Genomic DNA, 16,651 nt, shown 5'->3' on the forward strand with positions numbered 1-16,651 from the left:
CAAAAACAAGACAAATCTGTCACAAGAAGTTATTCTTGGGTGGCTCGCTGGCAAAGCAGCTAAAGGAAATCCCAAGTCTTGCCCATTGCAAGGTTTGCAGTAACTCTACACCACTCTCCTCATCTTCTCCAAGCAGGGGGGAGGGTTCACCATGTACTTACTACAAGAACATGAGGATGGTTCCACCAAAGGTGGAGCACACTCTCTCCCTCTGTCACGAAGGGTCTAAGAGGAGCATTAGCTTGCATGTTAGAAGCTTAGTAAAAGGTAAGGCCAGACAGTCGAAGACAAACAAAACCAGGATACTTCAGGCAGGTGTGCAGCCACTGGCTCGCATTCTAGTTTTGACAATGCAACACGTTTTTACCCAGGGCCACATTTGAGCAACAGGCCACTCACTGCTTTTTAAAGCAAAGGAGGCCTTGTGGCATTAACATAGGGGCATCGAGAGCAGCCAGTTCTTACTTATCCTTGCACACCATTTCTCTCCCCCTTGCCTGTAGCTCTGTCACCTGGCCAGGAGCCACAGCTCTGTGCTCCTCATTCTTCTGAGCAAAGCTCTGCTCTATTGCTTTGTAGCTGCCCCCATCAGAAGGCACTGCCCTGTCCCCCCAACAACAGTTCAAAGGCAGTAATTTCATCACATGGCTAACGCAGTAGTCTTCAAGCCAGCTGGAGACACACATGTATTTAAGTTTCACCTACAGCTTGCTGTACAGAGGACTCCGATAACACTGCTCACATTTACAGCTAGAGTTGCACACAAGGACATTGAGAGATGAGACAAGTAGAACAGATTTAGACCAAAGGCAGTGGACATTTATTCCTCATTTGTGCAAGAGTGTAAAGATGCATTTGAAAATGGATGGGACACACCCCTGTGGCTGGAAAGCTGGAGGCCACAGCCTCTCCTTTATAGTTGATGGCTTTGTTTACAATTGTACTAAGAGGAGAAACTTGCAGACTCACCTATTTCACACGAATGATGCTGGCAAATACACTTTGTATACAAAGAAAAGTTTCAAACTACATTTTTCACTAGATTCAAGTGAAGACTTTGTTCAAAAAAGACACATACAAGTACAATTTAAAAGTGTATGAACATTTGCAAATGTTTAGTGCAAAGTAATTATGTAAAAGCTACATTTTATGAAAGTTTGTGCTGATGTGTTTGGTAGTTTGTTTTTAATACCCTTTTACATCCATTATTTTAGTTACATAAGGTTTCACTTACCTACAGTACATATGCATTGTGTTAGGTCCCATGCAAGTGGGAATAATACCATTAGGCTTTGTAAAATGTCATTCATTTAGTAAACTGCTTATTTGGTTTTAACAGTCAAGTTCCTGGCACACTACACATCCTGATTTCATGTAAGTGCTTAAGCTTATGGTTGTCTTGTTCAGGTGCATAGCCTTGTGTGATGCAAACCAAACCACTTCATGATTTTCAAATGCAACCATTCGTGAATGCAAAAGTTCTAGAGAAATCCACCATTAGTTTTAGCCTGTAACAAACTGCTCTTAATAATTAAAAGCCTATTCACACAAAGTTATATGTAACGACTGTAGTAATCAGTTTATTACACAGATTAATCATTCTTGAACGTACAAGCTCCAGGGGAGCAGTTGGGTCTTTAAATATACACAAGTTTTCTGTCAAATGGATTTTTTACCCTTACATCCAGAAAGACCTAAGCAGTTAAAAAACTTAAGAAAAATAAGAGCTATTAGCTATGTATTAACTGAGAAACCACATAAAAACCAAAAAAAGAGTATGAAGGAGGGGAGAGAGTTGAAACAAATCAACATCACTTGATGCACTAATAGCTCCAATCCATTTAAATGTTGACCGGTTAAACTTAGACCTTAAACACAGGATGTGGGTACAGTTTCTCTCATTGGTCATAACATTTACCTAAGGTGTCGGTCCTTCAGAATAAAATGAATACAGAAACAGCTTCAAGTTCTTCACCTGGCCTTTCATAACTGTTATGAGTTTAAAAGGATTCCACTTAAAATCCTTCATGGATCAGCAACACTGTCCCTAGAAATATGAAATCCACCATAAGTCTCCCATTCACATTTTATTACCCAATTTAAACCAACAAGGAATGCTTTTAGGCTCACAAAGTTATGACTGAAGAACTAGCTTTTCACACACACACTTCTCTGCTAGGAGTCAATGTTGGTATGGGGAAATACAGTATTTCTATTTTGTTGTTCCAAGTATGTACAACACGCAGCACTGCTGTATCAGGTAAACATGTGCACAGGGGAAGATGAGGCGTGGGCTCATAGAAAGCAGTCAAATGGAAATCAAAAGGACTTTCTCTTTCAGAGTTCCCCTATCTTTATTTGTAGAGGTTATCCAATAATTTCTTTAATTACATCGCATACTTCTGAGTCCATTCCCGAGCTATTCTGTTGTACCTGTATGTATAAAAAGAGGATTTACTTAACAAAACATCTGAACAGTACTTCAACTCCAGCAGTCTAGTCTACACATGACATGAAATTGCACTCTCTGCAGTAGTATCATTAATTTGTAAAATTACAAAGCAAACCAAAGTATTAGGCAAATGGAAAAAAAAAAAACAGTACTTCATGGATAAGAAGCTTGCCATATTTACAAGAGGTATACAAGGTTTTTCTGATTCAAGCCACAAAACAGAACTAGAGCACATTTGAGAAGTACTTTCTGTAAGTTTTTACCTACTCCTCTCACAGCCCCCAAGCACTATATCCCCAGGGAAATTACTATTGCCAAAATTAAAAATCTGCATTCCATAAAAAAGGATGTTTCCCTCCCACATCATTCTTCCCTTACAAAGTTAAGCCTAGTACTCAGCATTTACTAGGCTACCAAACCCTGACAGGCTTGTTCCATGCTACGCACTGAATTTAGATATTCTGATGACTATCAGGACACAAAGACTTGTCCACCAGAAATTTTTATTCTAAAGGTACAATATGCTCCTTCTTCCCAGCCACCTGTAGCTTTTGTACTAAACTACCCTTTATAGCCAGTGTCCTATATAGAGGAAGCTCAGGTTAGTTATGTCACAAAGCAGTCATTGTCATTTACAATACTGATAACAGCTGCATTTCTCACAACAGAATTCAAGTTGTTCTTGTTCTACAGTTTGCAGAAAGCACATAGCAAGAAGTTTTCTAGTTATTTATATTGACTAAGATTTTGTAATGGAATTTAGTCCGTAGACAAGGTTCTTTAGCTTAAGAAATTAGATAAAGCACTCATGAACATGGGAAAGCAACTATTATTTTACTTTTCTGGGACTATTCAAGGGCAAGGCCAGTTATGTTTAAGCACAAAAGTTTCTTAATCTTGCAAAAGTGTCCTACATATAGTAAGTATGCAAGTGTAGTCAGTCACTTAGCTGTGGCTGGAAGTATGTACAGTTAATCTTGCAACTCTGATTAGAAACGATCCATGGACTTCCTAACACTTCCTCAAACATGCAAGTTGATGGATCACTTTCCCTTCCCATCTTGTTCTCATTAGATGACAATATAGCTTCAGAAGTTAACATCACTGATAATATGGAACAGCGATGTATAAGAAACTTTACACAATTAAGCTATTGCTTTTAAACAAATCAATTCAGGTCTTCTCATTAATAAAGTTCTCTCAGTATCTTAACTTTTCTTCAGAAAGAGCCCGAGTCCTCTCACCCCACCTCTACACCACTTGTTCTTTCCTTGAGTCAAATGAAGATGAATTTTTTTTTTGTTACTGCCTTGCTCGCATGACTCCATCACCAAGTGATAGCATTGAAACATTCCTGCGCTAAAGTAACTTGTTCTCCCTCTGCTGGCTATTTAAGATTAAAGCACACAGTGAAGGCTATTAAAATCTGTTCACATTCAGCTTGGTTTCATATGAAACACATTTGCTTTGTTCACATTTTCATTAAATTAAGCAAACCTGTAATTAACAGCTACAACACTAATGAAAAGCTATTGTGTAGAATGAAAATGGAACAACAAACCAATAGAAGCACAAGGCCTCTGCTTACTTCACTTCCACTGGCAAGTGTGTTTTTTTCCTACAGCAAAGAAAAGCTGTGAAGACGGCTGTATTACACAACCCAGGAAAGTCTCAGACTACCACAGATATGGAGTGAGAACAGCAGAACACTTCACTCTTTTCCAAGAAACAGGGCTTTTCAGTTCCCCGTTAGTAATTAAGCATGGATTCCGCTTATGTTACATTTTTGGCTTCCATACTTACTTTTCTCTATCTGTTTTGTAGATCCGTGCAATCTCAGGCACTAAAGGATCATCTGGATTGGGATCACACAACAGAGAACAGATGGACAAAAGTACTAGGGAGAAAAAAAAGAAATACTGCATTAGAGTACTGAAGACACCTGTAGAATTCAGCCAGCCTACTTGCTACCCCTCTAGACATTAGAATTAGCATCATTTTTAAAAATGCTAAGCAGCAGTAATCCCATATACTTCAGTCAAGACAATCTGAAGAAAACTGGTTTAACTAATGAACTGTGCATGACCACAAGATTTTTTTTTTATTTTTTTTTGATACCACCACAACCAGGAACCTTCTAGGGAAGAGTATCTGGTTACAGCCTTACAATCACAAGGCAGAAGTATTCTATTTGAAACAGTACCTGAACACCTCTCAGAACATAAACCTGTTACTACACTTGAAACTCAGTTTTTGCCTTAAAAAGTGACCTTATTGTGGATGACTTACAGAAGCACTAACCAGAAGTCAAAAGGCAGAGATCCAGCTGAGATGAAGGAAGTATGAGCTGCTCACAAACCCTTACTGGATGTTTAAAATAACGCTGGTCTTGCTGAGAATTAAAAGACTTTATCCAATTATTTCCTCAGCATAATGTAAATTGAAATAAAATTTATTCGAGAGTAGTATTCAACACGAATCAAGAAAGCACTGCTTACTGCATTCAGGCCAACCACAAAGCCCTGAACTTTCAAGTTTCGCTATAAATATCTATTGTATATACTCCAGCAGCCACATCCCGCCCATATGATGCTGCTTCGTGTAGCATCAACCTTCATCCATATAAGGAGTCAGGAGACTGTCTGCAAACCTACAGATAGCATGTGCATGTTCCCACGTTCACAACAAAGCTGAAAAGATGAGAAGGCAGTAACTTATAAGCAAAACATTTTGGGACAATACTACAAGAAGCACGTCAAGGACTTCTTGCCCTCTAAGAGACGCCAAACACTCCCTTGATTAGAACTGGCTGAAAGTGCTACAAACAATGCCACTCCGTATGTCCCTTCTTCAATAACAGCAGAGTCGTCACAAGACATCCTCCAAGCAAGTTGGAAATGACAGCAGCTTTAGGTTTGAAGGCACTGAACACCAATCTGTTAGAGCTTCCATCAGTTGCTACTGTGACATGGAACAGAGGAGACAGAACCAGTGTGCTGAAATACCAGCTGAGAAGTGAAAGAAAGAACAGTATGCATTCTACAACTTACTTTTTAAAATAGAGATAGCTTAGAAGAGAGGTCACAAAACAAAGAATGGCTAGATGTAGCTGAGAGAAAGGGGAGAACAGGTCTGATTTGTGTGAACTGGGGAAGATTCTCAAAGTGCGAGAAGAGTGAAAGCTAGGTCTTAGCTGGTCTAGCTACTCAGTGCTAAGAACACCCAGATCAGTTTTTCTGCATGTTTCTCTAACCCTTCACTAGAAAATCATGAATTTCAAGTTAAAAGCTTCCAGAAGACATTAATAAGCTCTGTTCTCAATTTAAGTAAACATATTTCCTGGTCTAGAGTAAAAAACTACATCTTCCTCCAGCATCTTGCTCCACTTTGAGTCAGAATAGCGCCATAAACTGGAAAGGGTTGACCATCTCCAACTAGACAAGCAACTTATTCTTATAGGTGATACTGTACATTACATGTGATATTAAGAACCAAGACGACTGGCAAATTACAAGAATGGCTTTGACACGCTATTTAGTCAGTCTTAGATATTTAACTGGGAAGTACTCAATCCTCTCAACTGGTTGTCTTAGTACCCTGACAGCATTTGGACCATGCACCGTCTCTACTGGAAGTAACCTTATTACAAAGGGCAGCTTTAACACTTAAGATGTAATATTTTTGAAAACAGCTCAACAGCTCACCATCAGAAGTGCCATCTAGAGACACAAATCTGCATCTACAAATGGCTTTCTTTAAAGGATCCACTCCTTTCAGGTCTCAAATACTTTGATGTGAGCCACCTCTTTCAGCAGCAAGTTCCATAAACCAACTGTTCATGGAACAACTGGAAATTAATTTTTAAATGGACTGTTTCCAGTTTCATTCTGCACTTGTGATTTTCTACTGTCCTCTTGTAATATAACATAGTACAGAGTATTTATTCTCCACAATCAATTGCCACTCAGACCATTAATTCAAATACCTCACTGAACACAGCATCATAGCATAAAGACTTCAGTTGCATGGTGGAGGCATGTAGAAACCACTAGTCCTGAACTGCTTGCTCTCCTTTAACAAAGGCTGAAGGGTAAGGCAGACAGTGCTGTAACATACACAGCAGGTTTATTACCTGTAGTGTTTCCCACCAGTTTCAGCTTTGTTTTTCCCCCAAGAATACTGAGCAAGACTCACACTAGTGTTAAGAAACAGCGATCTCTACCACCTTACACCCACCTGCTGCTGGTCAGTGTAGCTCGAACATAGCAGTTTCTCCAGCTCTTTTCCTGTGGCCCATTTCTTTGTACTTGTCAGACTCCACTGATAATCCCCTGGTCACTGAAGCTTCTTCAGGTGGTAGGATGAGTAAAAAAAAAAAAAGCTAACACCTGTCCCCTCTCTTTAACAGAAGCAGGAGGAAAACCAGTCACAGTTTCCTGGTCAAGTATTCTACCTGCTCCCCTAGGCAGAGCTCACTGGAACAGGTTCCCCATGGCACTGGTCACAGCACCAAGCCTGCCCGAGCACAAGAAGCACCTGGACAACACTCTCAGAACTATGGTTTCATTTTCAGGTAGTTTTGTGTAGAGCCAGTAGTTGGGCTCCATTCCTTACCATGTCCCTTCTAACTTAGTATATTCTCTGAAGTCTTCTTTCACCAGTCCTTTAATTGCCAAGCACTTTTTTTGAACACGATGGCTCACCCCTCACCAGCAGAGCCCAGCTACAAGCCAGGTCAGCCCACTCTGCCTGCCTTCCCCAGCCACCCTAATGCTCCCCCACTCAACACCCACGGTACTGAGTGGGAGCTCCTCACCCACACCTTACATCAACCTTGCTCTCACACCAGGCCACAAAGGTGGTGTTCAGCTGTTAGTCAGCATGGGAAAACCAGGGTGTTGCTTTGTGACCTTCAGACCTACAGCAATCCCCCCAGGGCTGCACATTAAGGCATTTTTGTCTGGTAAGACTCAAGTCTGCCTTCAACAGCATTTCCTTTCCTGAAAGCCAAGGGAGAGTTCATCAGTGTCCCGAGTCTAGGAGCTTTAGTTCTCTGCTTATGAACTGTTGGCATGAGTTACTTGCTGGCCATTAAAAACAACATTAATACTCTTTACTAGAGGAGGTTGTCCTTTATTAGAACTCAATCACTACCTAAGTGCTTTCAGTGAGTTCTGGCAATTTACTAACTTCAAAAAATTCTAGATTTCATTCTGCAGTAATTCATTTGTATTATAGTAAGTCTCACTCCAAAATTTTAATAAATGGTCTAGATCGTTTAGTTTCAAGCTGCACTGCCATATTCAGCTGTCTTTTGATTAATGAAGACTTAAAAACTGTTGTCCATTATGCTTGCCCTGGCTTCTTGCAACTTCAAGTCTTTGATCTGTATAGCTTCAGCAAGCAGAAGTTTTTTAACTGGAATTAAAGTGGTTTAATTTTAATAGCCTGCTGAACCCAGCTATTTGTACAAAATCATTCCGAGTTTTCTGAGGTTTTCCATCAGAACATGGCACAAATGCACACGCTTTAGACCAATCAATGTTAAGTGGCCTCTAGACCACCACTAACACCCCTAAAAAAAAATACCTTTGCACAAAATTTAAGGACCCAAGCACAAGTGGGAAGAGGAAAATAATCCTTAGCCCTTAGAGCTTCAGCTATGTATATATACTAGTTCTTTGATGCATTACAGTAATTAAGATAACACTGCAACAGAATCAGCAGACCACCTTCTGCAGTGCAGCTGAGTATTATTGCAATTAATTTTGTAGTAAAGTCTTGATGTTTATGTAGTCATTTGACTGGTAAACGTCAAGATTAGCACAAGACAGTACATGTTCACAAAAACAAGTCTTGTGACAACAGAATTAAGTTGAAGAACTACACAAGATAGTTAAGGGGTTTGGACCCCCTGAATAATACAGGATTTATCATCTCCCACCTATGTACTGCAGACAAAAGAAAACAGCTTTTCCTTTAGAGGGATTCTTACTGCTATGAACTAGCATGGAGCAAGTACTCCACAACACCTAAATAAGGAAGGGGAACAACAGAACTAATCAAGGAGAAAGACTGTTAACAAAGCTTTTCTTAACAAAGTGTTTCTCAAAATGTTAATGGTCTTAGCTTCCTCATACCTAGAGCATTGATAAAAATTTATTATCTCAAGCCAACTGTTTACTTAACACTCTTTGAGGCCAACTGAGGTCTACCAACATCATGTTGCACAATGTTATTCCAAGTTTCCACTGCAAGACTTCCCCTAAAGTGTATAAAATGCTCCAAAATTCAGGGGTAGTCTCTCAAGGCAGCTTCAATGTGCAGAGAATCCTGCCATTTGCAGCTTGTCAGCAAGCCTAGCTACAGGTTACTGCTGGGAGATTCACCTCATCTTCTCAGTAGGCTTCTGCAGTGGGCTCTTGCATCACCGACAAGAGTCTGCATTAAGTACTTTATCTTTCCTGCTCTGCCAAACCTCAGATGGAAATTGCAGGTAGATGCAAATCCCATATGTAAACTCCATGGTTACGCTTCTTCTGCCATGAAGCAGCTCAGTCATTAGTCAGGACAGAATTCATCAAGCAGGCTCTCCACAGATCCTTCCAGCACTCGCCAAATGAGCAATATGGAAAACAAAACCACCATCTGCCCACTGGAACACGCTGCTGGCCCACACAACTCTAAGAGACACATCGAGCTCCTACAATACAGAGGTAGACAGACTCCTTTACAAACCATGGGCCCTCAGCTCCAGCTGGAGGGAGTAGCTACACAGCCAGAAAGATGTCTTTCCCAGAGCCTCAGGAGGAGAGGGAAGTCAGAGGTACCCATTAGTTTATACAAAGCTGACTTCTGTTGATGGCATGGATGACTTTTATAACCAAGAGCATCATGCAGTTATGACACCTCTGCATGGGCACGCAGCAGCTGCTGACAGTGGTTGTCAGGAATCAGAAGCAGCTGTACAACCCTTTGCACACATCGTGTTAACGTTCGAGACAATGGCCAGGTCTAAAACAGTAAAGTCACCACCAAAAGCCTCTATTTAAGCCTTGTTAGAGCACAGCATAAGACTCTAGAGACACACCTTCTGGTTTCTCTAGACACTGCACTAGAAAAAGGCCAGTACCAGCTCTGTCCTATCATTCTGTATTGAGACAGTGATCCTGGTTAATCAGGAAGTGTAGATGCTTTTGATGCAGAAGCCTGAAACCTGACCTGTAAGACACAGGCATCCCAAAGATCACTGAGATCAGCCGATGATTGTCTTCACTGTATCAGCACAGAAGTCACCTTCCGAAGTCAGAATTCAAAGCATTCACATTGTGAGCAAGCCAGAATAGGTCTCATAATCATTACTTCCCTTAATATAGGGTACTAGCCTCTGTACTACTACTTAAGCTAAAATCCAGCCGGAATTACAAATAAAACTTGCTACAGAAAGCACACATCCACAGACCATTTATGGAGAAGCAGCAAGTGAGGAGCAATGGAACCTCCACCTGAATCACAGAAAGGAGATTAAAAAGCAAGTACCGACTCCAAGGTAATGAGCTACCTGAAAGAAGCTTCTTAACTGGTGTTCTGATTCAACAGCTGTTTGGTGCTATTACTGCTCTACAAAGCCAAGTCAACCTAAAGTTATCTGGGAGTAAGATGTTTCCTTGGGCACCAGAGCAGCTTAGATCAGAAACTGAACAGTGACAGCCTTAGCTCTCTCCACTAAGACCCCTGTTAAGATTCACTCCTATGTTAAAAGCAAAGAGCACACAGTTAAATCACTGGATTGAGAACAGACCGGCTGCCTTTTCAAAAGGGAAGTTATTCCCGTAGTCACCTCCTGCACAGGGCACAAGGCCTCAACAGACCAAGCCAGTCTTCTCCCACTAAAGGAAGGTCCATTTCTAAGGAACTAAGTCGGCAAATCTGCACCAAAGTTTGTTAAAGTACGGGGAAAGTGATGACAGTTACTTTGTACGTCAGGTTGTCAGGACAGCAGGATGATACGCAGTCATTTCCCAGTCCTGACTGAAGTCACACAGTTGTCCTAAGCTTGCTGTATAATCAAAAAGCTTGCACAGTGACATGGAGCAGTAAGATAAAAATAGGAAGGTGGCAACTGTTGTACACCATGCCAGTATCATGAGCCCACCCTTGCCTGCTCTGCTCCAGGTGAATAACAGACACTCTGCCAGTAAGCTCTCGCTATAGAAAGCGATTTGCCATTTGCCATCCTTCTAGAGGACAGCCCACAGGCCCTGCCAGACTGTTTTGCTTTTTAATCTGGCTCATGTAGGCAAATGCATGTTTTTGAATATGCAACTGAGAAAGTTCATCAGCTCAGGTTTAGTTCAGCCTGTTTCTCTGGGGATTACGAAACCTCTGCCAGCATAAGTTTGAGCTTTGGACACCTATCACAGCTCAGGAATTCGTAACTCCACCTCAGAGGCTTTAATCCAGCTATCCTACTTCTCATATTAGCTAAGGTTCCTCCCTTCCTAACCACCAACCTGACAGCTAAAACCTCCGTGTCTAGGTGTGTACTACTACTGTCTGTTGGAAGCTTTCTGCTGCTGCTAAGGGTTATGTCTGGGGAATCAACACACTGAAGACTGAGGGGCTTTCTTCCAAGAACACGCACAGGGCACACATGTGATGGTTTTAAGGAACACCCAGCTTTTAGCTTTATGCTCTACGCTTCGAGTGGACAGAGCTCACAGGGCTACTGCATGTATCAAAGCAGAAGCTTGATGTCCATCCTTGTGTACAGCACAGACAGCCAAACAGCATACTATGAGTGAACAAGCAAAAAAAAAAGCTCAGAGAGTGTATTTTGGGAGTTACTGAAGTATTTGACTACTGACAGTGTCTATAACAGCCAGCTTTCTCTGTGCTATCAAGCAGATTACAGAATTAAGCTTTATATTCTTATTTTTCTTTTATTACTTTAGTCTCATTATAGCTGAGAATTTATCAAATTGCCAAGTGACCTAGAACATGTCACTTCATGTTTTCTCATAGACAGAAATTGAACATGAAGTCTGCTGAGGTTAGAAAACCCTGTTAATACTGAATCAAAATAGTCACCTCGAAGTAGCCAGAAAGCTAAGTCCTGCAGGAAGATTTTGCTTATACAATCACTACATTTGAGTTTCAGACCCTTCAAAACTTTTGAGTTAAGAGTTTTCTGAACCTAACATCAGCTCTGACAAACAGTAAGCTTGTAACAGTGAGAACAGTGTCAAACAGCTTCAGAATGTAGCTTCCGAATGAATGGCTTCTACTTGTGAATGGACAAGATGCATCTGGAAAAGACAAGATGCATCTGGAAAAACAAAAGCAACCCTACTGAAGTTAAACCCTATTTCTTAACTATACAATCCCATTTTAAATGTTCAGCAATCTTACCCAGCCTCACAGTAAATACACCTCTAAATACAAGCAGTTTAAACTTCTTGCTTCAAAGCAATTTAAATCCCTGGTAAGTCAGCTCAGCAATTTATGGGTTATTGAGAAGAAAAAATAAATTTTGCCTGGTGTATTGCTTGAGGTTGCAGGGACCCTCAAGCAGCCTCCCCCCTCTGAAGGTCATCTGTCATCTGAAGGTCATCCCCTGCTCAGGGAGGGCCACTCAAAGCCAAGGGGTTATGACCATGTCCAGATGACTCCTGATCACCTCCACATCTCTGGGCAACCCGTGCCAATGCTTGGTCACCCCATCAATAAAAAAACAGCTTCCTGATGTTCAGAGTGAGCCTCTTGTGTTTCAGTTTGCGCCCGTTGCCTCCTGTCCTGTCACTGGACACCACAGAGGAAGGCCTAGCTCTTCTGTTCACACCCTCCCTTCACATACACTTGGCAAGATCCCCTGAGCCTCCTCTTCTCCAGGCTGAAGGGTCCTGCTCTCAGCCATTCCTCATGGAAGAGATGTCCCTTCATCACCTTCCTGGCCCCTTGTTGGCTTCTCTCCAGTAGCTCCATGTCCCTCTTGTACTGGGGAGCCCAGAACTGGACCCAGCACTCCAGGAGTGGCCTCACCAGTGCTGCGCAAAGGAGAAGGATCACCTCCCTCGACCCACAGGCAATGCATGGACTAATGCATCCCAGGACACCATTAGTCTTCTTTGCTGCAAGGGCAATATCTGGGAAGTTGCCAAAGTAAATACAGTAGAATTGCAAGAGAGCTGGAAATGCTAAGAAAAGTTTCCCACACAACCCTAGCTCAGCACATTGTTACAGATCAGCATTACGTGACAAAGTCCTGTTCCCCTGCCAGTCATTTGGGTAAGCATTGTAATAGACAAAAGCCAAAAAAGATGATCAGAAACTTCCCCATTTTGAAACCTGCACTCTGAAGATAAAGTTAATTTAGTTTGCAGGGTAGTTGGGAATTCCCAAAGTCTTAGTAAATCAGTTTTAAAACATCTGTAAGAGCAGCACCACAGAAAACTCACTGCACTGGGCATGGAAGAGTCTGAACAGCACAAGATAAATTCTCAAGTAAATGAGACAAGTTACTCGCTAGACAACCTTCCAATGCACTGAGTACAAGCTCCATGGTGCATTAATTATAAAACGCTTAATACACAGTGGGGAAAAGTAGAATGAGACCTAAGTTAGCCTGACCTTTATTGAAGTACTTCAGTTCAACACTCAACTCTCGCACACTATTTGCCATTTTCAAGAGAAAGTAGTGTTTTTCCCCAAAATGGCTGATAACAGTTAAAAGCAAGTGAAGACACTTGATTCCACTGCTCCAGACAGCGGGGATTCTTACCACAATTATCACAAAGAATATTTTTAATTTAAGCCCATGCATTCTGCTTAAGCTTTGGCATTAAGGTAGCCACCAAGGTGTATTTAAGATTACATTTTGAGATGCCTCATGTCCTACAATACGTACTCTTCAATGAGCATTTACTCCAAAATGACTAACACAAGAAAGTTACTCTATTTCTCAAGATGTTCGGTGTTGTCCTCCCTATCCTTCAGGATCCATTTTCACGGCCTAGGAGTAGAAAACGCCCAAAGGCAGAATGGTAACCACTCAAAGGCTGAGTGCAAAACCAAGATGCTAGTTACTTCTACTACCTGTAGAGAAACTTCCTTGTTTATTTTGCAGTCTGAAGTAGAGGTGTCCTGATAGCTAATGCCTGAGCTTTGGCGCTGTTTTACTTTGCAGATGTAGGATCCCAAACCAGATGCTCAGACTGCCCTCTGTAACAGCCTACCATCCTCCAGAGTGTGAGGAGCCAAGACCCATACCTTTCCCACTTACATTATCCTAATTAGGCAGGACTGACGTGATAGTCCCCAGCATTTCCACCAGAAAGTGACATTATAGGTTAAAATGAAGTCACTGCATTTTCCCCTTGCAGGGTACATGAGCAGCAGCACAAAATCTGGGCTACTACACACTAATTGCAGCATCCAGTTCACAAACTGCTGATGATCTACCAGATGCCCCAGAAGGAAGAAGCTGCATCTGACAAGCTATTTCCTAGAACTGCTTCTAATCTTTCCTGAGTTCTGTATCAGTAGAGAAAGCACACCTTCCCTCATGCCCACCATTGTTGTTTTTGAAGGGACAGAAGCTTCATGCTGAATAACTGATGTCTTAAGTCCTGTTATCCACTTAAGTTACCTAACCCAACAGCTTTTCCTACCAGCAAAAGAATTTACTCTGCTACCCAAGAAGTTACCGGAGAGCTACAATAGCCCCAAGGTCTGTAAAAGGCACTCTTCTAGCCTGACCATAAACAAGATTATCCACCCCAGAAAGCAGAAGTTGCCTTTGTGGAATTTATTTGTACTTGTTTGAGGCAAGAATGCTTCAAAGTGTCAACTCTTGCCCCTTAATAAGTTTTTCTGCCTTCTGACAAGACATCTCTGCTATTTCTGACAGAAGGATTCTTTATTTCTTTGAAGTCCATACATCAGGATTATTTCAACTCCTCCATAAAATGACCACCAAGGGAACTCTGATAGGACTTTTCTCACTGGTTAGATCTGTATGCATTTTGTGCTATTTGAAGGAGTTTGTGTATTCATATGAACTCTTCTGCAGTGAGTGACAAGCGTAGCAAACGCACCTAATCTCAGGAAGCATACTCTAGGAGAGGAGATGGTGATAGAAGGGAGTAGGTAACACAGGATGGCCACACCGATCCCATGGCTTATTTTCTTTAAGCCACGAGGATGCAGTTTGAAGAGGATAAGGGAAAACAGTTCAAGGCAGAGCAGAAAAAACAAAGCTGGGGAGAAATTAGAAGCATACTGCAAGTGTATTTAGGTTTCAAAATTAATTCCACGTGATAAACAATTTCATGAGCGATTAAAGCTCTGACAGCCACTAATACGAAGTCCACAGATGCCCTCAACTAGCCTCTATAACATTGCCCCATCTTTCTGTCATAATTCTAGTATTTTTCCCCAGTATCTTCACACATGCTATTTATCATCCCCATTGCATATGCTCACTTCAGAATCCCTATGACAAAGGCAGATAACAGACCAGGCCACACTACATGCTCTGCAACTGTAGAACTCTAACATAACCAGCTGTTATGTTTTGATTAAGTCCCTGAATGTTAGTACTTAATGCTAACTTAGTACTTCTAACAGTACCTAGTACCTGACTAAAAGCATTCATAAGGAAAGCTGTGGCAACCTGGCAGTCATTTGCCCTTTACTGACACCATTCCTTCAGTTTTCAACTCACAGCGAGGACTTTCAGCTTCATGCACTAGCAGATTCACTTCTGGCAAGAGACAAAATATTGTTTTGCCTTTTCATCTCTTTCTACAAATGCAGATGTCTTTAGCTGCACAGAGAAGGTAGGAATTTTCGTGAGTTCAGTAAAAGGCAGACCGTTATGATATGCAAGAGAGGCAACAAGAGTCATCTGTTTGAACTAGAAAACGCCTGGGAACATCACATGTAGTTGGAGATAAGAACTACATGTTTTTGTTAGCCTTTAAAGGCCACAGCTGTTTTCTTATATATCTAACTTGGTGTGCATTTTCAAAGCCTTCCTTTGTCATGTACTACTTTTTTTTTTTTTAAATAGTTCAAGTGTTTAGCCTGAAGTACAATCTCCTGAGGAGAGCTGCAAGACTAAGTACTTAAAGTAGAAAGACTTATCTGATCTACTAGCAAAACTAAACAGTCTCCCTGTGGTCAGAGAAATTGGATGGACAGAGCATCCACTTGTGAAGAAGCTGTTACAAGCCGGACACGGGACCACAAGACTGAAGTTGTGACCACAGAAGCAGTTAATAGTGAGAACACAGCACTTTCACATTCTAAATCTAAATAAGTCATTCATTTCAGCAGAGAAAAAATTAAGTGAGCGTTGTAGGTACCTTTTGAAATAGTTAGTGCTGGGGACCACTGTGATCGTAGAATATCAAGACAAATGCTGCCATTACTGTTAATATTTGGATGATAGATTCTTGTTGTAAATGCAACCTGCAGAAGAAGCAAAATTTCAGTGTAGGCTCACAAGTGTACATTACACCACATGGTAATGAACAGATGCATGATACAAGCCACTCACCTTAGGTGGTTTGAAGGGATAATCTGTTGGGAAGTGAATTGTCAAGAAAAATACTCCACCTTGATAGGGACTGTCATTCTGTTAACGAAAAAGAATCATTGCAGTTTGAGAAATTTTTGTAAGACGTTTGGTCATAAGAACTACAAGCATCAATGCACTCATACTTACTGGTCCCATTATTGTAGCTTGCCAATGGAACACTGAAAAAAGAGAGAGATTTACTTCAGTTTGGAGAAGCTCAAATAATGAGCTACTTACGTCAAGACAAAGCAGTACAGAAAAGCCTATTTTAAAAACAAAACCTTCCAAAAAGCTGCAGGGAAACAAGCCAAAGAGCTGAACAGAGACAGAGTGAAGTACTCAGCACTTCATATACACTTTGTCCACACTTTGAGATTGTTGTGGAGGCACACAGTTACACCCTACAATAAATCCTGTTACAATAAAAATCCAGTTATATTCAATGCTTCAGACCCAAATTTGTGCATTCAATTTCATAGTTTCCCAGGAAGTTCTACCATCGTCTGACTCAAAGCCTAATCTCCAACAACTGCAATACCCCTTTTCAGACTGAGCTACAGCAAAGGTGCAGAATAAGCCCATCCGTTTCTTCAACAGGATCTTTCCTGCACTGCTTG

At 41.3% G+C, this 16,651-nt stretch overlaps 1 protein-coding gene across 2 annotated transcripts in view; it reads right to left on the minus strand.

Moving 5' to 3' along the window:
• Positions 1-1,553: 1,553 nt before the first annotated feature.
• UBE2D2 (ubiquitin conjugating enzyme E2 D2) overlaps positions 1,554-16,651 on the minus strand; it is a 28,552-nt gene continuing 13,454 nt past the window's right edge. For both annotated transcript variants that reach the window (XM_068698732.1, XM_068698733.1), the window contains 5 exons: positions 16,182-16,213; positions 16,014-16,091; positions 15,820-15,925; positions 4,256-4,349; positions 1,554-2,433 (listed from right to left, as the gene is read on the minus strand). In XM_068698732.1, the coding sequence (XP_068554833.1) occupies positions 2,388-2,433; positions 4,256-4,349; positions 15,820-15,925; positions 16,014-16,091; positions 16,182-16,213 (356 nt within the window). In that variant the 3' untranslated portion in view covers positions 1,554-2,387. The remainder of the gene's footprint in view (positions 2,434-4,255; positions 4,350-15,819; positions 15,926-16,013; positions 16,092-16,181; positions 16,214-16,651) is intronic.

Source organism: Anas acuta, chromosome 14 (assembly GCF_963932015.1).
Source record: "Anas acuta chromosome 14, bAnaAcu1.1, whole genome shotgun sequence".
NCBI lineage: Eukaryota > Metazoa > Chordata > Aves > Anseriformes > Anatidae > Anas > Anas acuta.